This window comes from Symphalangus syndactylus, chromosome 7 (genome assembly GCF_028878055.3).
Source record: "Symphalangus syndactylus isolate Jambi chromosome 7, NHGRI_mSymSyn1-v2.1_pri, whole genome shotgun sequence".
Lineage (NCBI taxonomy): Eukaryota > Metazoa > Chordata > Mammalia > Primates > Hylobatidae > Symphalangus > Symphalangus syndactylus.
This window is the reverse complement of record NC_072429.2, coordinates 77,952,177-77,972,778: the sequence shown is the minus strand read 5'-3', so window position 1 is coordinate 77,972,778 and position 20,602 is coordinate 77,952,177. Positions and strand designations below refer to the sequence as shown.

Below are 20,602 nucleotides of genomic sequence, written 5' to 3'. Positions count from 1 at the left end.
ACTCAGGCGCATTATTGGTGAGCACCTTCTCTAGGCATAAACCTCCTCACACTGAACTCAATCACTGAAATAATTACATGAGAGGTACGTGAAGCGAAAAACAATGAGACAGGGAAGGAGACTTATTGTACATTTAGGAACACTTTAACATTTTGCAAAGAGGTTAATTACCAATTTTTATATTACTGAGTGTAAGAATTTAATTACTGTACAAATGGACTGGAAGATAAATTTGAGTAACTGGTACATAAAACTCATTTTACTTTATGTACACAGATGAGACTTAAGACTACATTTTAGATAGCACTAATTTTCCATTTATTTCTGAAGTAAACCTATTTACTTTCTTGTCACTTTTCATTATTTGGGGGATATATTACTTGCTATCCAGGACCGTTGATCAGACACTAAATCTCCTAGTACCAAAAATGCCTTTACACAAGTCGGTTAGGTGATGTGTCTGTAATTATTGACTTTACTGCTAACAATGAAAATCATTATCGACCCATCCAAAGCCACAAATAATGTCCTGTTGAAATATGACAATTGAATATAATTATGTAAAACCAACGAGTACAATATTCACTTTGTGTTGAAGAGCCTGAAGCATAACAGGAAATTTAAAATGATTAAAATCCGAAGACCTTTAGAATGAGCCCTTCTGCTAAAGTGTGTAATGGGTTTACTGTGGTTAGCTCCTAGGAAAAGAAACGTGGGGGCGCTCTTTTTCACCAAGAAGGTAGCACATGGAAGATTCTGTGGCCCACGTGCCATATTCTGTAAGGAGCAGAATGTTTCCTGAATGTCAAGCTGTGAATAATCCAGTACTTCGTTTCATAATCCATTGCTATACAAACCACCCCCTCTTTCCCTGGATTCCATTTTAATTGCCATCTACTATGTGAGATGCCAACAAATGGAAAATGTAAGTCTATCATGTTTGGTGACTGATGATCTAATTTTATGCCATTTTATTAAGAATAAGCAACACATCTTCCTTTCAGAGGCTTGGTGACTTTGAAGCTGATTATGCCAGTAATGAGAGCATGCTAATGAAATCTCACTGAACTGGTTCAAGTAGGGTGATTTTTAATTTAATCTCTTTTAGGGTGAGATTTTATCAATGTCATTAAAATCCTTTTGTTTTCACAGTATTAATTTTTTCAAGACACTTTTAGTTGGCCTGACCTATTTGTATATCTATTACCTATCAAACTGTCTTTTCTTCTTTGCAATTTGATAAAGAATATTTTATAATATTTAAAAATATTGGCTGGGCACGGTGGCTCATGACTGTAATCCCAGCACTTCGGGAGGCTGAGGTGGGTGGATCACCTGAGGTCAGGAGTTTTAGACCAGTCTGGCCAACATGACAAAACCTTGTCTCTACTAAAAATATAAAAATTAGCTGGATGTGGTGGTGGGTGCCTATAATCCCAGCTACTTGGGAGACTGAGGCAGGAGAATTGCTTGAACCTGGGAGGTGGAGGTGGCAATTAGCCAAGGTGGCACCACTGCACTCCAGCCTGAGCCTGAGCGACAGAGTGAGACTCCGTCTCAAACAAAAAAAAAAAAAAAGAAAAAGGCAACGTATTGTATGGTAGCATTTCAGTCTCTGTTAATGAGAAACTTCTTTTCTTTATAAAATCATGAGTTTGCTAGATAATCTCTGTGAGGTCAGAAGCTGGATGCATCTTCACATAGTAATTGCTAACCCTTTTACCATGCCGGTTATATGTCTTTATTGTAGAGTAACCTTCCAATTCTCACACTAACTCCATAAGTTCTATTACTAGTCTCATTTTACAGATTGACACAGGAAGACATAGGGAGATTAAGTCACTTGCTTGAGGTCACACAGTTTTTAAGTGGTGGAACCAGGATTTGAACACAGACATTCTCTTAACCACATGTTCTTAAAGACAATATTTTAAAGATGCCCTTAAACACTGTGACCTGCTAAGGATACCCATGTAATTGATTGTCCAAACTGGGACACTTATGAGAGTAAAGAGAAATAATTAATAATGGTATCAAAACAACAAGAGTTAGCTGGAGTTGTCTGGGGCCAACTGAGATGTATAGTTATGCTAGCTCGACTGCCTCTTGCTAAATACATGCTGGTTGAATGAATGAATAAATGATAAATGGATGGTTAAAGCGTTCATGTCATTTCACCCTTGTGGGTCAGTCGCATTATGGAAACTTTGATTTCAAGAGCTGAGGTTCAAGCTGACCGGATGAGGCTGATATAGACTCATAGAGGTGATCATCACTGACTACCAGTGATAATCAAAGAATGGAGAAAAAGCAGGGAAAGGGCTTATTCTTTTTATGACAAGCTTCTTCTACTAGCTAATCACTGGAGCATTAATTCTGGTTCAAAGGAGCCTGAGGGAGTATCCTCCAACCTACCAACTGATGGTCAGTGCTGCAATAGTGTCAACAGATGGAATGGGGAGGTGGGGAAATTGCCAAAACATTGAACACAAAGTGAATCTGAGCCCAAGTGGAGATGCCTCTGTGGCAGCCTTCCAGCTATAAATCCAGAAAGCTCCCCAAACACAGCCTAGGTCATAGTTCCCTGAAGGGGTCCCTGAAGTCCCAGGAAGAGGCCTTCAAGGTATTAAGGGTAGGGGGAGGGAGGAGAATTTGTAGGTTTTTTTAAGTTTAAAAAACTCTAACAGAAATCATATTTCACATCTATATCCATGTCTATCTGTATATGTACTTTGAGTTAGAATTATGTCAATTTAGTGCAAAGCTGCTTATCTTTTAATAATCAGAAATAATTAGCAATTACAGATTCCTTTGATTATAATCATGGTAAGATAATTTATTAATACTTATTTAAATGTAATATGTTTGCTAGGTAGAATCTTCATAAACCTATAACTTATTGGGAAGGAAATGGGTCCAGGGCAACAAAAATGTTGCTAACCCATGGGCCAGGTGGAACATGTACGTATTTTTGGAAAGTCTGTAGTGACTCCTTACTGCTTATATAATGGAGTTTGTACACTAACCTGGCATTCACAGCCCTCCCTAATCTCACCTCGCTACTTTCCAACTTCCTATCCAAATCCATTAGCCCAAACCCTTAGTCTACCCACTGCCCTGAAACACACACTTTCTGCATTCTCGCCTCTGTGGATCCTTAGTTCTGGAATCACTGTCTTAGTCTAGAATGTTTTCCTGTTTTCTCTATTTATCTAACACTATTTATTTTTCTAGTCATCTCTCCCTTTAAAAAAAGGATACTTCTTTAAAAAGATGCTGTGATTCACATAAAGTAGTGAAATGGCTTTATTATCCTCCATGATCTCCCATTTCATGTGAAGTCAAAGTCCTTAACTGTGACCTCTGACTTCAGTTGCTACCACTCTCCCCCTGCTCTCAGCCAGGCTGGTCTCCATGTTATTTCTCAAACACACCTCGTACATTCCTGTTTCAGTGCCTTCGTACCTGCTACTCTTATCACTTTGAATGTTCAGGCCCCAGAGAAGAGCTGCCTGCCTTACTCCCTTGCTACCTTTGTGCTTCTTTTCAAATGTTGTCTTATTCAAGAGGTTTTTTTTCTGACTATCCAATAATTATATTATTATATACAGTAATAATAATATATAATATAGCTTCTTTCACCCCCACACCCCCAGTTCTCTTTGTCCTGCTAATTTTGTATCATCTAATATGCTGCGTATGTATTTATTAGCTCTTTCTCCCCCACTGGAATGTAAGGTTGATGAGTATCCCCTGTGTCTAGAACAGGGCCTGCCAAATAGTAAGTGCTTGATAAATATCTGTTGACTGAGTGATTTTGCCCAGACTAGGATTTCCTTAGCGCAATTTCAGTTGTCATTTGGAAACTTAATGACTATAATTGTTTTAGGATGGGAGGGTGGAATAAAAAATCAAAACAAGCTATATATTGCCAGTTTCACATTTGGTCCTGAAAGTTACTATTTATTTATTTACTTAAAAACATTTGTAGTATTCAGGCAATGACTAACAGGAGTTGAAAAAGAAAAAAGATTTTTGTAGTACTAACTATTGCCAAGCACTATTAAACAAAAGACAAGTTCTATCTTCATGGAGTTTATAATCTAGTGGAAGACGTAGGGTTAAATAAATACATATGCATATACATACTAATATGCCAATAAATACTAATTACTTACTAATTGTGCTAGGTGCTACAAAGGAAAACCTGTTTACCATGAAGGAGAGTAAGAGATGAAACCCAGGTTCAGAGAAGTCCCCTCCCCACAGTGAGGAACTGAAATAGAAACAGAGTAGGTAGCTAAAGAAGAGGGCATGAGATTTAGAAGATCCTATTACTTGCAGTACATCCTAAACTTCACACTTGCATTAGTTCTGACAATGTAAAGACTAAAACCATAGAATGGAAATTTCTTTTGAACTTTCCGAGTTCCCACATTAATGTAATTTTTAAAGAATATATATGAAAAAACAAAGTAAAGTAGAATCTGAATAATTATCTGGTATGGATTTTAAAAACTTAGGCCTAAAATTTCCCCATTATTCACTAGATGTTTTCTGTTTTAATATCCGTATCTGTGCTACTGGCTGCCTTTGGCTACTAGGCACTAGGAATATGTCTAACATGAATTGAAATGAGTTGTAAATGTAAGATACACACTGGATTTCAAATACTTAGTATGAATAAAATAATGTGAAACAGCTCATTAATACTTCTATATTGATTACATGCATATTGAAATAATAATGTTTTGAATATATTGGGTGAAGAATATTTTACTAAAATTCATTTGATATTTCTTTTATTTTAAAAAATGTGGCTTCTAGAAAATTTAAAAATACACATATGGCTCCCATTATATTTCTTTCTTTCTTTTTCTTGAGATGGAGTCTTGCTCTGTCATCCAGGCTGGAGTGCAATGGTACCATCTCTGCTCACTGCAACCTCCACCTCCTGGGTTCAAGCAATTCTTCTGCCTCAGCCTCCCCAGTAGCTGGGATTACAGGCGCCCGCCGCTATGCCCTGCGAATTTTTGTATTTTTAGTAGAGATGGGGTTTCGCCATGTTGGCCAGGCTGGTCTTGAACTCCTGATCTCAGGTGATCCACCTGCCTCGGCGTCCCAAAGTGCTGGGATTATAGCCATGAGCCACCACACCCGGCCTGGCTCACATTATATTCCTTAGACAGCACTGTTTCACAGAGCTGCCTAGATTAATATTTTTCATTCTATCTATAAGAAAATAATGGCAGCAGGGCAACAGAAGAGCGATACAAATTGAATAGTGTATGAACTAAATAATTATTCAATTGTTATAGTAACACTAAACATTTATAGATAAAAAATGTGGACATCTATAGTTTTGTTTACTTAAGATCCATTCCCCCTTCCTCTTGTGAGAACACCTCGATTTTCTTCTGGGGAACTACCCCTCCACAATTCTCACCCCAGGGATCTTACCTAAAATCCTTTGCAGGTCAGTGGTGGGCATGTAATTCAGGCTAGCATATCAAACTACTACATCCTCTTGGCCACAATGATTGGTCCTGGGTTGGGCCTGTGATCCAGGCCAGGCCATTGAGACTCAATTTCAGGACTTTTGTTAAACTATTGGGAAAAAGAAGCTCTGTTTCTGCTGGAGTCGCTAAGTTGTGAGAAAAATAATTTGGAACTGACTATTGAAATTAAACTTTCTTGATAATGAAACCAGTTAAACGCAGGAAGAGATGATAGGCACTAAAAGAAAGTTTTCTGATAATAATGTGATCCCTGAATCCAGCTGTTCCTGATGCTGTAGCCACTCCTACACTTTTTAGTCACATATTTGCTTTTTGTTTTAACTAGTTGAGTTGGGTTTTGGTGATAGGCATGTCCTTACTAACATAATTACTGAGATATATGCACTTGCTAAAGACTCTTTAAAGATAATTAATAGTTCTTTAAATTAGTGCTAATTAAGTCAGTATAACCCAATAGAATAAAATCAATTAGTGATTTTTTAAAGTTGGTACTTTCTGCTAATTAGTTGTATTTTCTTTTAATTAAAACTCTACCATTAACAAAAAAAAATTAAAAACTAAAAATAAAACCCGACCACTAGGGCATAATCTATATGGTGATTTTCGCATTACAAAATTTTTAACGAATAACTGGAAAGGTGAGAGAATACGGCTTTTAAGTGTTCCAAGGAATTTTTTTTTTTCTGGGCCTCATAACACTGGATGATTACATTTGTAAATGTCTTTTAACCATGTGGCCAGTTTCTAGTTCAATTCAATTGTTTAAATGTATAATCATTGATAATTTCTTGCTGTCAGGGTGCAGGAGCTTTATCAGATTCATTAATTAGTAACCTCAGGGACTCTTATAAGAACACCTAGTTAATTTTGGTGATCCCAATTCTTTTTTTATCCTCAATAATTTCTTTCAAATTAAGTGTAGTACCTAGAAACACCAGCGACATCCTAAATCAGGATGTTGAATTTTGGTTTGAGTTTTAATTTCACCTCAGTCACTGACTCCATATTCTAATCAAGTCACAGCATCTCAATATATGTCGACCTATGACTCTTATCTCTACCTAGTGCCTATAAGATGCCAGTGCTTGGGTCAGAACTTAAACTGCTTTGGGTGCAACATGCTCTCCACTGTTTTAGGTATTGCTTACATCTGCTGGCAGCAAAGTTTTGATAATGTTGAATAATTTATTTTAGCTTTACTATGAGACTAAAGCTATAAATAACAACAAAAAAGCTGATAAAAATGTTTTAAAGCAACTTCCTGTATATATATATATATATATATATATATATATATATATATGTATAGTTGAGTTAGTAGCTCAGGTTCCTGCTTTTTAAATTTAGAACAATGATAACTAGTATTATATATATATACACATACACACACCAATATTAATATATAATTATTGTATATATATACCAATATTAATATATAACAGGCATATATACAATGTTAATATATAATTATGGTATACATATATACACATCACATATATAGCAATTACCATTGTTATATCTATAATTGGTATATGTAATATATAGAGATAGCTATATATATCTATAATATAGATATCTCTACATACCAATTACCATTGTAATTATATATATAAAAATTTATATATATATACAAAATGCTCATCAGACATTTGGAGAATATCACTCTTAGGTGAAAATTGAGATCAGCATGCTACATATCATAGGAGGACTTTTTTTCAACTACAAAGATTATAGTGTTTTCTTGCTTAGAAAATTTAATCCAAGGATTTCTAATGTTTCAGCCTCATTATTTGATAATACACATAATTTTGTACATATATGTGTGTATATATGCACATACACTATACACAGCACATCTGTGTTTGTCCTGCATTCTCTCTTGGAGGATTCAATCTTTAGGAGAAGGACTATCTTCATTCTCTTTGTAATTATCCAACATAGAAGTGTCCAACGTGTTGGCTGACTTTTTATAGACAACATCATAAAACTGTGCAGGGAACATGTTCTTAGTAATTGCCTGATTCTAAAATTACATCATAAAAAATAATGGGAAATACAATGTAGGGATGAATTACATAAAAGAATTCCATTTTTGGATGATCATGAATACCTTGATGGGATTGACTACCATAACCACATGGTTGGAACAGACACATTCAAACAACTTCTGTCTGTGTACAGAGTCACTAGGATTTCTCGGTGTTCTCAAATATTAATACCCTTGGCTCTTCTTAGGTATGTGATTATGGAAAATTAAAGATTTGGCAAAAGGAAAGTTCTTTAATACAAGCAAGGACCAATGGCAAAAAGAGAAAAATCCTCATCAAGGCTTAGAAAAAGATGAAGAACATATTCAAAGATTTCAGAGAAGGTCCTGATCTTGGAAGGACCAACTTCCAGGGCAGGCAATGGGACTCTGAGGAGGAAAGGGGCAAGCTCTTGGCCCTTACCCTGGGCAGGAAAGATCTTGGAGGGAAGATCTGGTAATTTGTAATTCCAAGGAAAACCACGACTGACAGAGGCGGCGACACAGATCCTGAGAGGCAGGAAGCAGCCCTTCTTCCCCTCCCCACCACTGGAGTTTGCCAGGGCTGTGTTTTCTCTACAGTACTTCTGCCTGATGGTCTAGGGAAGGGAGGCTTTTATAATAAGGGGATTCGATATAGGGAAAGGGACACTAGGGCACTGAAGCTCTTTGGGTTTCTGAGAGCTCTGGTTTGGCTAGCCTAAAATTAGCATTTATCTTACAGTTTTTACCCCAACTAGCCTGGCTCTGTGTCTACTGAAAACCTATATATGTAGGGATGACGCAGGTTCAGCTGTCATTGTTCTCTGTATGTGTGTGCGTGTGTGCGTGTGTATGTGCCCGCGTGTGTGAGAGGGAGGAGCAGGGGAGGGAGAGAGAGAAGGAAAACCTATGGAAAAAGTTACCTTTCTTCTTTCCTCTGCAGCCTCCAGTTTCTTCTGGATCTCCTCCAGGGACAGGTCTTTCTTCTTTGGAGAAGCTAAAGTTCGTGGGGCTTCTGAGATAGGAGATGGTGGCTTCAAGATCAGCTCAAAAGCCTGGCCAGAGGCACGTTTGTTGATTTGCTTCACTTCCATATCTGAAAAATGAACATTTGAGAATGTTAAACATACAAAGCTTGCAGCATGGGTTTATTTTAATAATTTAGATTCTAGCAATTGGAAGTAGCGTTGTTATTCTGGGAGATAGCAATAAAATGCTGTTTATGAGCATTTTCTCTTTGTTGTTTAGAACATATAAGACCTCTCTGTCTTTAGTATAACTATGGATATATTTGAACAGAATAAATATTTACAATATTGAGAAATTTGACAATATCTACAGGGAGTTGAATAATGGTAAGCATACCTAGATAAAACTAGCCTAAATTGATTTTAAATTAAGCTTTATTTTCCTATTGAACAAATATGAGCTTTGCATGAAAATTAAGTAGCACAGATTTATTTTTTTGGAAATTATCGTAGCTGTAGGCCCTTTTTGGTTAGACGAGAAAAATAACGGAGTTCTTCAGTTCTGACATATAATGAGATATCATTATATAGATATGTGTATATATGCATACACCATTATATATATTATCACCATTCCTGTGCTTAGAAATCACAGTAGCTACGTTAGAACCAATATAACTCCCTGAACAGTTGGGCATATTTGGCAAAGTCAGTGCTGAAATGCAAAGCATCCTGCTGATTTCTGTTTTGTTCTGTATGTTCATTGCTTCCAGTCATCAATCATGCACAGTGCCCACTCCAGGGATGACAACATCACTCTGTGATGGGGGTCCTTGTCTTCAAGATGCTTACAGTCTAATGGGGGCAATAAGACAACACCCCATTGTAATGTCTTTGCTCCTGTGTTGTTGCTGCTTAGAATATTCTCCTCTAGTGTACTCAGCTGGAGCCAGGAGCCAGGGAAAGAGCCACTGTGGTGGAGGAGGGAGTGGCAACATCTACTAATCTAATTTATACACATACACATGGAATACTGTTCAGTCTTAAAAAAAGTTGGGGGAAATCCTGTCATTTTTGACAACATGGGTGAACCTGGAGGACACTATGCTAAGTGAAATAAGCTAGGCACAGAAAGACAAATACCACATGATCTCACTTACATGTGGACTATTCGTAAAGTTGAACTCACAGAAGCAGAGTAGAATTGTGGTTACCAGGGGTTGGGGTAGAGATTGGGGAGATGTTGATCAAAGAATACATAATTTCACTTAAACAGGAAGAACAAATGCAAGAGACTTATTATTGAGATGGAGTTTCCCTCTATTGCCAGGCTGGAGTGCAGTGGCACTATCTTGGCACATTGCAACCTCCGCCTCCCAGGTTCAAGCAATTCTTCTGCCTCAGCCTCCTGAGTAGCTGGGATTACAGGCGCTCACCACCATGCTCGGCTAATTTTTGTATTTTTAGTAGAGGCAAGGTTTCACCATGTTGGTCAGGCTGGTCTCGAACTCCTGACCTTGTGATCTGCCACCCTTGGCCTCCCAAAGTGCTGGGATTACAGGCATGAGCCACCCCACTCAGCCGCAGAAGACTTATTGTACACCATGCTAACTATTGTTAATAACAATGTACTGTATTGAAAATCACTGAAAAAGTAGATTTTTGTTCTCATCACAAATAGATGACAGGCGTGTGAGGTAATGCATATGTGAATTTGCTTGACTTAGGCATTCCCTAATGTATACATATTTCAAAATATGCCATACGCCACAAACATATACAATTTTTGTCAATTAAAAAAAGAACTGAAGAATGGTTAGCCATTTACTTTCTATCAGTGGCTTATGTATTAAAGATAAGCAGATTATCAGACCCTTATGTTTTTTTTTTTTTTTTTTTGAGACGGAGTCTCGCTCTGTCGCCCAGGCTGGAGTGCAGTGGTGCAATCTCGGCTCACTGCAAGCTCCGCCTCCCGGGTTCACGCCATTCTCCTGCCTCAGCCTCTCCGAGTAGCTGGGACTACAGGCGCCCGCCACCACGCCCGGCTAATTTTTTTTGTGTGTGTTTTTAGTAGAGACGGGGTTTCACCGTGGTCTCGATCTTCTGACCTCGTGATCCGCCCACCTTGGCCTCCCAAAGTGCTGGGATTACAAGCGTGAGCCACCGCGCCCGGCCGACCCTTAAGTTTTAAGCCTGCGTAATATAACTTATAATATAAGACAGTATAATTTATAATAGAAAAGATGATAGCTAGCACCTGCTAGGACATTTATAATTATAGAACTCACAATTTAGTAAAATACAATGATTTTTAAAAGAACCTCGCTGGTCAGCCCTCAATTTCAGGTGAGCATTCTTTGAGTCCCAAACTCCATCTCTCTGGTTTTAGCCCACTGATCCTTGTCTGAAGTCTGAAGCTACCCATGATTAGGCCATTCTCGGTGGTGCACCACCATTTTTCAAGTATTTGAAAACAGTTATGTTCCATTTCAAGTTGTTCCCCCAGGCTAAACATCTTCAAGTGCCCCAGAATGACACTGTTTCTAGATCTTTACCACCATATTATTTCCTAACCTCTTTAAGTGCTCTCTAATTTATTAACGTCTTTTTAAAATTGTGGCAACCAAGCCAGCAGGTTATGTTCCCGTTAATGTTCTTTTAGCAGCCTGGTTAGTGCATGTGGAGGTTGTGGTCAAGTAAAATGCCAGGCTGGCAGGACTTGACCTCAGATCCTTAGCTGCTAATAGATAGTCTAGATAAAACTAACTCAATAAGTATATTGGAAATGATGTGGGCTTTTTCCTTCACAAATGTAAAAATGGTTTTCATTTTCCTGATGGCATCCAAGATTATACTTAAATTTTAAATACAATTTTATGAAAATTATGTAAGCCTGTGGATAAGGATTATAAGAGAACATGGGCAAATAAAAACAGCTTATTTGATAAGGTGATGGGGTTTCAAATGGCTTAGATTAGAGGCTCTGGAATTAGAACTGCCTATATTTGCATCCAAATAGTAAAGCCCCTCTTAATAGCTGTGTGACACTAGGTAAGTTGATTAACTTCTTTATGCCTTTATTTCCTCATTTAAAAGATGGAAATAAAACGAGTACCTTCCTTCTAAGGTGGTTGTGAAGATTAAAAAATAAAGGATGCTGAATGCAAAGCACAAGCCATATACTTAGTGCTTACAAATGTAAACAATAATAATAATTTCTTGTTATAATGTTTGCCTGCAATAAACAAGTCAGATTATTATCTAACATAGAAATATCAGGTCAAGTTAAAGACTGCGGAAATTTGATATTCTCTACGGACTCTTTTAGGAAGCACAGTTTACAAGAAATGTTGAAATATCTATTCAACTTTAAATACAGCTCAATAAAAATTATGGAAGCCTATGGAAAAGGATTATAAGAGAATGCAGGCAGATAAAAACAGCTCATTTCAAGAATCAGCTCACACGTAACTTCACAATTTTTTCTTCCCCTTTTTTCATTCCCTAACCCAGCAAAAACCATCCCTGGCTCGTTTCTCCTAACCACTCTGTGTTCTACATTCTAGTCATTCGTGCAAGACGCTCCTACTAAGCCCTGAATTCTTTGAAGGTGAGGACTATGCCGTATTGAACTCCAGATCTTCAGTGACAACCCATAGTTCGACATTAGAGTCTCACAAGAAACATAGCTGGATCCTGCTTCACAGCTACATCTAGCAAATAATAAAGGTCTGTCTAATTCATTTGCTGACCGAATGAATTTGTACAAAGCAGGCATTGGCCCTGCATTCTAATGAATGTTTTGTTTGGAGATAGAATTCCTTTCACATGGAGGGCATTTCCTTATGGAACAGTTAATTAGCATTTATGATTTTTGGACTACGATAGAATAACTTTGTAAGGAAAATGCCTTTGAGTCCTTGAATAGGCTTTAAAGGCGCAGAAGGGGTTAACTGCCACAAGGTCAGTTTGTCTTGTCGTTAATGTCTTTCTTTACATACGTGGAAAAGAAAAATAATTGTGAGCCTGAAAGTTAGCAAAATATGCCTTAGGGATATCTAGGATACATAGAACTGTACAAAATATTTTAGTTAAATTGACTGAATTAGGTAAGGATAATGCTGATAATGATAGCTATCATTGCAGAGTGATATAATGAGCTAGGCTTGGTTTTGCGTATTCGACTTATATTAAACCGTTTAAACCTCACAACAACCCCACGAGGAAGACGCTAGAGTTAAATGAGACTCAGAGAATCCAAGTATCTATTTGCCCAAGGTCATGTGGATTGTGGCAGAGCCAAAGTAAGCAAAACGAATCAGGATAAATCAAACCTGAAGAGTTGCACCTCAATAATGTTAATTGCCATGCTAATTCTTTAGGCTTTTCTTTTCAGACCCTCTTTATCTAGGGCCTCAGTCGTAAGTCAGTTTTATTTATTGAGTCAATTATTATTATTATCGTTAGCTGGTTGACATGTATATACAAAATATAGAAACTTTATAAAGACTACAATAAAGCAAAAACAGTTATGGTTGTTGATTCTTTCTCTTGAGTTTTCTAAGCATAAAGCATTTTCTTACAAATTATGATCTACTCCAATTACAGCTTAGCCTATTAAATTATTTGCAAAGAAAGACCTTAGACATATCATGGATGTTGATATACTGGATGTGGCTGTTAATAAGAATCCATCCACATTTCTTAACAGATATTGATGTGTTGTTATTAGCACCAAATTCAAACTGTTTTCAGCAATAGGTAATCAATTGGACATAATAGCTAGACACAGCAAGTCAATAGTGAGATCTACAAAATATTGGTGTAATTATATCAGGAGCTGTGAGAAACAAATATATGTCAACCTTTCCAAATGATCTAGCTAGTAGCAGCATGTCTATCCTAGGTTACTCACCATCGTAAGTATAGATGTTGATGTTGCGAGGTTCCGGGTAAAAGCAAGAGCAGATCAGTGACAGCATGGACAGCTCCTTCATTTTTTCCTTGTAGGCTGAAATGAAAAGCTGAAGATTAGTATATTTCATTTTTTCTGAATTTCTCGTTACTGCTTCCTTTAATTTGAATAATAATTATTGCCTCCTGCAGAGTGAATATAGCCAGGTAGACTCCTTTGCATTCTTTCACTAAATATAAATGAATGCAAGATGTCAACAGAATTCTGAAGTGCATGTTCCTTATTGCAGAGGACATGAATCGCATAGTATAGCAGGTTAAATAATAAGAGAAAGAAAAGGAGTTAGAAAAACAAGGGAAGGTCGAAGGAATTAAGATCTAGCAGGATAGGAGGGTGAGAGAGGAAACAGATGGAATTAGTGGAAACAGACATGATTACCAGAGAGAGAGGCTCATTCTAGTAAATGCGCATGCAGGTCTATTGTACATAAGTAAGATTCTGGAGGTCTCCTCTGTTGATTCAGCCTGAATTACCACGTACTCATTTGGGAATAGTCAGATAACTCATCAGGATATTTATTAAGCAAACACATTATCCAGGGTCCTATGTTGCTGCTTTCTCTTAATCTCCAAGTGCATTTTCTTATCTGTCCATCTTTTCTTTTTTTCTTTCCTCTCTCTTTCTCTTTGAGACAGAGTTGCTCTGTTACCCAGGCTGTAGTGCAGTGGCGTGATCTCAGGTCACTGCAACCTCCACCTCCTGGGCTCAAGTGATGTTCCCCCCTCAGCCTCCCCAGTAGCTGGGACTACAGGTGCGCTCCAACATGCCTGGATAATTTTTGTATTTTTTGTACAGACAAAGTTTCACCAGGTTTCCCAGGCTGGTCTCGAATTCCCGGGCTCAAGCAATCCGCCAACCTTGGCCACCCAAAGTGCTGGGATTACAGGTGTGAGCCTCTATTTCCAGCCCCTTTCTTTCTTTCTTTCTTTCTTTCTTTCTTTCTTTCTTTCTTTCTTTCTTTCTTTCTTTCTTTCTTTCTTTCTTTCTTTCTTTCTTCTTTCTTTCTTTCTTTCTTTCTTTCTTTCTTTCTTTCTTTCTTTCTTTCTTTCTTCTTTCTTTCTGTCTTTCTTTCTTTCTGTCTTTCTTTCTTTCTTCTTCTTTCTTTCTTCTTCTTTCTTTCTTTCTTTCCTTTCTTTTTCTTTCTTCTTTCTTTCTTTCTTTTTCTTTCTTTCTTTCTTTCTTTCTTTCTTTCTTTCTTTCTTTCTTTCTTCTTTCTTCTTTTTTAATTTCATGTTTTGTTTTAGATACAAGGGGTATATGTGCAGTCTTCTTACATGGGAATATGACATGATGCTGATGTTTGGGATGTAGATCCCGTCACCCAGGTATTGAGCATAGCACCTGATAGGTAGTTTTACAAACCTCTCTCCTTCCCCCCTCTAGTAGTCCACAGTGTTTATTGTTCTCATACTTATGTCCATGTGTGCTCAGTGTTTAGCTCCCACTTATAATGAGAACGTGCTGTATTTGGTTTTCTGTTTCTGTGTTAATTCACGTAGGATTATGGATCCCAGCTGCATGCATGTTGCAGCAAAGGACATGATTTCATTTTTTCTTATGGCCATGTTGTATTGCATGCTGTATATTTACCACATTTTCTTTATCCAATCTGCCATAGATGGGCACCTAGGTTGATTCCATGTCTTAGCTATTGTGAATAGTGCTGCCATGAACATATGAGTGCGTGTGTCTTTTTAATAGAATGATTTATTCTCCTTCGGGTATATACCAAGTAATGAGATTGCAAGGTCAAATGGCAGCTCTGTTTTAAGTTCTTTGTCTCTCCCTCTTTCTACACACACCAAAGCCCTGGATCTGAGCTCTGATTACATCTGATAAGGATCTCCTTCCCTCTGTTGCAACCCAGCTTGTGTGCCAACCTTGCCATGCAGTTGCAAGAGTCCAGATCGTCACCTCCTTAATCCTTCACTCCCTTTCCCCATTTCATTTTCTCTAGGAAGCCTCCTGCCCTGGTAAACTTGGTGAGTATCTCATCACTGTCAGTTGTCATCAGGCCAAGTATCTGCAAACTACCAGATGGGGATAAAGAGGTAAAATCTTCTTACCTTTGTTAATTATGCAATTAGTAAAATTAATAAATTAGGCCGGGCGCGGTGGCTCACGCTTGTAATCCCAGCACTTTGGGAGGCCGAGGCGAGCGGATCACGAGGTCAGGAGATCGAGACCACGGTGAAACCCCGTCTCTACTAAAAAATACAAAAAATTAGCCGGGCGCGGTGGCGGGCGCCTGTAGTCCCAGCTACTCGGAGGCTGAGGCAGGAGAATGGCGTGAACCCGGGAGGCGGAGCTTGCAGTGAGCCGAGATTGCGCCACTGCACTCCAGCCCGGGCGACAGAGCGAGACTCTGTCTCAAAAAAAAAAAAAAAAAAAAATTAATAAATTAAGGAAAATGGAAGAAAATGATGGGTATACTGTGCACTAACTTGTGAGAAAGTATAAACAGATGGCTGTGACATAAAATATAGACCTCCCAGGTTAACAGTTGCTTCTTGGCAGGAGCTTCTGATCATTACTATAACATAACCCAAGGGAGAGTGGGTATCTTGGGAAAGAGGATTCTCAGAAGATGAGTTTAGGCATTATTGAGAGGTACATCTTTTCTTGGCCAGAAAGAAACATATTCAACCCCTGGATGCTTTATATCCACAGATATTAGAATTATTCTAAGAGATTATTTAGTCAACTGTCCACCTACCTCACCACCAATTTTACAAATGAGGATATAGCCCCACAGAGGCCAAAGTCACATGTAACCAGTGACAATGGTGAAGGTTCTGGATAAATTGCAGTGAATCAATCTATTTGAAAACTGCCAGAAGGCTTTCTTCTAGCTCTACAATTTTAGGATGAGGTTCAATGTGTTAACAGGTGCAAAGATCAAATATCACTTGCCTGTGATTCAACCTAACACTTCCTGAGGATCTGCTAAAAGAATCTCCTCACTATTTAGCATATTTTTAAAAAATAAGCAATACATGTTGTCCTGTGCCATAAAAGTCCTGGAACTCCATTCTGAGATATTTTATTGAACACCTTTGGAATTTTAGAAGGCTAAACCAAATTTCTTTGTATCATTTGTTTATTCAGTTAATGAAATTGTGTCACTTATAAAGGCCCAGGCAGATCCAGATTTATATGGATGTTAAGTGAGAATCATAATTTCTGCCAGAGGATAAAACATTTGGTGATTTAATACATTTAATTCCATGAACTAATTGAAAACAATAACAGCAAGGTTTTGTAGGCTGGTACCTTTTTTGGAAGAGAAATGCAATCTGGTATCCAAAACATTTTGCAAAATTAAGCACATATTAGAAGCACATGAAGCATATTACATGCTGACTTTATTAAGAAGGGTCAGTCCAAACATAAAAATAAAATAAAAGATTTTCCATCTCAAAGTAGTAACAAATGAAAGCTGTAGCAGAACATGAATTTTTAGTGAAGAAAAAACTCCTCAATATCTGTCCTTAGGAAACGAAATTCAATAAGTTTCAGTAAGGCCACTGCCCTAATTATGCTTGACAAGCTAATAAAGAGAGGTGAGTGTAAAAACTGTCAGAAGCCAGCACATTTAGAGCCCAATGTGTAATGAGTAATCATTACTATTATGGACTGAATATTTGTGTCCCCCCAAAATTTATATTTGAAATCTAATTCCCAATGTGATAGTATTTGGAGGTGGGGTCTTTGGAGAGTAATTAGGTCATGAAGGTGAAGCCTTCATGAATGGGATTAGTGTCCTTATAAGAAGAGACCAGAGAGCTAGCTCAATCTCTTTTTGCCACATGAAAATGCAACTAGAAGTTGGCAGTCTGCAAAACCAAAGTGGGCCCTAATTAGAATCTGATCATTCTGGCGGCCTGATCTCAGACTTCCAGTCTCCAAAGCTGTGAAAAATAAATTTCTGTTGTTTATAAGCCACCTAGTCTATGGTACTTTGTTTTATCAGCTAAAACTAAGAAAGTGACTGATAAAAATGTTCTTTCTTGTTCGAGGTGGTCTAGGGACAAAACCCAGTTAACCTCTGTGGGTGATTCCTTTAATAGCATTCTTATCTTTACTGTTATTTGTATCAAAGGCTATGACCCCACATAGCATGACTCTACCCAGTGACAGCCATTGCAGAGATTCTCATTGATGAGTTGCTTGCATTCTAAGGAGATCCTTAAAAGCCAGCTGCAACCACAGTCCAAGCAAATCCTGATTCCTTCCCTGCAGCAAAGGCACACTCTCCTGTGAAGAAGGGTTTCCTCCTAACGTGGTACAGTTGCCCAAACTCCCCAGATGGCATTGCTGGAAAGGTATGTCATCAGGAAACAAGCTTAAGACACAGATGAATAAAGCACAGCAGGTTATGTACCTGGCTAAGGGAAATAGTGCAAAGAGAAAAAAAAAAGGGAAGAGACTTAATGAAAGAAGAACTGATAGGAAACAGTAACTGAATTCGGAGCCGCTGAACATTTTGAAAGGTGGGATTAACTCATGAAAGACTCTTCTTAGAAAGATTTTTTTCCAGCTTGTGTGGGAACAATCATTAATGTGAATTTTAACACTTATCATTTTGTTGTTATTTAATTTGGAATTGATAGTGCAGTATCATAAAAATTTCTTCTGTTTATTCATACTAGGCAAAATTTTATTTGATGCTTTAGTTTTGGCTAATGCTATGTGTAAAAGAAGTAGTGATATGTATTAGACTTCCTGATCACATATAAAAGATAGTAAAGAATGCTCTGGAAATGTCATTAATATACTACTTTGGGAGAAAATGTGTCATAATCCCTGAAAGGAATACTTGTTTGTGTCCCGACACACTCTTGTTCTTAATGACCATAAAGAAAACGTCATTCGCGGGACCAGATGTTTGACCATGGCCTTGTGTTCAGGACGGCTCTGCTGATGAGGCCCAGGATCTGTTAGCACACTCCCTTTCCACTTTTCCTTTCTCTTGTTTTCCCTGCAATCACATTAGTCTAGCGGGAGGTTTTCTTGGCAAGTCCTAAATACTCAATTTAAATGCAACCTCATTTTTTTGCTTTTGAAATGTGCCTGGGGATAAAGTAAAGGATAAAATCAGATGCTATAGAATGCAGGATTGATGCCTTTTGCCCTTGATTTTACAGCAATTTGATTTGCACAGTTTCTGATAGACAGAAAGGACAAAAGCACTTTATTTGAAGCTTACCAGTTTATATATACATGGCAGAAAGCACCTCTTTCCTTAAGAAAATAACCCCTGTCATTTCCAGGCAGTGGTGTCTTTAAACTGGGTAGAGTGGGGCACTAGCTACGGACCCCGCAGTCTTCAGAGCTGGTGCCAGGATTTAAAAGGACAGCAGTTAATGGGAGAAATAGGGTTCTCTGCTAATGGGTTCTAAAAAACCTGAGTCTTGCACCCGCAATTGTTAAACACTGCTCCTCTCCTAATTCTGTTCTTCCTTTTCTCTTTCTCCCATTACCTAAGTCTTAACATAGACAGAAATCAGCTACCTTGCAGTTCATTTTTGGTTCCTTTTTTTTTCCATAAGGAAATAGCATTTCCTTTTTAATTTCAGAAATTAAGCCCCTGATATAATTTTAACTCAATTCTGATCATATTGCGTGTTTGGAAGTTTGCTTACTCTGGGGCACTATAACTCAAGATCAGATAATTTTTTTAAAAGTCAGATATGTAATCCCATTTAAAAATCCTTTTGGGAGGTCCATCCCTGTGATCTTCTTCAAAGACAAAAGAGACCAAAATGATTTCATTTTGAACACTTCTTACATACTATATCAGCTCAAATTTGGAGCATAAAATATTTTGGTTGATGAATATGTAATTAATGATGTAACTTTAAAAAGAAAAAGAAATAACTCAGATTTTTAAATACCCTTTTTAACATCAGAAGATCACTGACATGAGGTAATATTCTAGATATTTCTGCTGTGATGATGTAATGCTAATTGCTTTAGAATAAAATTAGCTTCAGTCCACATTCTACCCATCTCTCTCTACAAAAATTATGGTTTTCTAAGCCAGGGAGGTTTTGAAAGATTAATATTTTGACCAACCAAAGCATTATGGTTTTTCTGTGGGAATGGATATCAAATCAAATGAAGGGACATTTAAGAAGGTCAAAGCAGTACAACCCATCACTGGGTTATACAGGAACATATGAGGCTCTTAAATTTCAATTTGATGCATTCTTAGCATCAGTGATAGTGACAAGGAAAAGAAACTAGATGACATGAATCAGTCCTTGTGATCAAAATTGTAATAGAAGCAGTAAATTGTTGTAACCTGGTACCTCACCTTACTCTGGATTCCAGTTAAAGCTCCTGCTGTGTTTAATGAGAGTTCCACTACATCATGCAGGCTCTTGTCCTTTTTTTCTTTCCCTGATGAAAGAAATTCTTACAGTCCTTGATAGAGACCGAACGACACTGTGGTTTAGAGGAGTAATGAAAGCTCTTTATTCTGTTTATGTGTCCAGATTTTTATCACCAAGTCTAATTCTGAGTATTGAGGGGTTTTTTCCCCCCTTAAGCCCCTAAATACTAGCAGGTAGTAAAACCTAAAATGATAGCTAGATTGGTTGGGACTTAAATGAGACAAAGCCAGGGTAAAAAATGGAGAGTCTATTCATCTGGTTAAGGACAGTTCTCATGTAAGAATGACTATGCTTTTCCCTTCCTGCAATCTTCTAAGCTGGGATGCTCCTGAGCAGCAATTTGAGGCTGCCATGACATTGTCTGAATTGTTTCTCCAAATGGCTCAATGTAGCACCCAAGTGATTTAAATTTCGCCCTATTACTTTTTAATTCTTGGCTGAAGAGTAGAAAATATTTTGGATCCATTTTTAATTAGCAAAACTCACTTCCTATGCAGAATGATTATCGCATTTGTGGGGCCAATGTCCAGAGTCACAAATGTTTTGGTCACCAGTGATAAGGATGCCAGCTTCATTGTTCACTTTGTTGTAATATGTGGCTTTTCTCCAGAAAATAAACCTTGACTTCTATCACACATGGGTTTTTGAATTTAGCCTATGACTTTGTATATAAGACTACATAAGGGTGGATAGCCTATTATGCTCTCAGTGAAAGCAGAAACTTTCAGAAATAA

General features: G+C 37.7%; 1 protein-coding gene across 2 annotated transcripts in view; it reads right to left on the bottom strand.

Annotated features, from left to right (window-relative positions):
- STMN2 (stathmin 2) overlaps positions 1-20,602 on the bottom strand; it is a 151,912-nt gene that overhangs the window by 16,137 nt on the left and 115,173 nt on the right. For both annotated transcript variants that reach the window (XM_063643339.1, XM_055286584.1), the window contains 2 exons: positions 13,411-13,506; positions 8,451-8,623 (listed from right to left, as the gene is read on the bottom strand). In XM_063643339.1, coding sequence (XP_063499409.1) covers positions 8,451-8,623; positions 13,411-13,506 — 269 coding nt within the window. The remainder of the gene's footprint in view (positions 1-8,450; positions 8,624-13,410; positions 13,507-20,602) is intronic.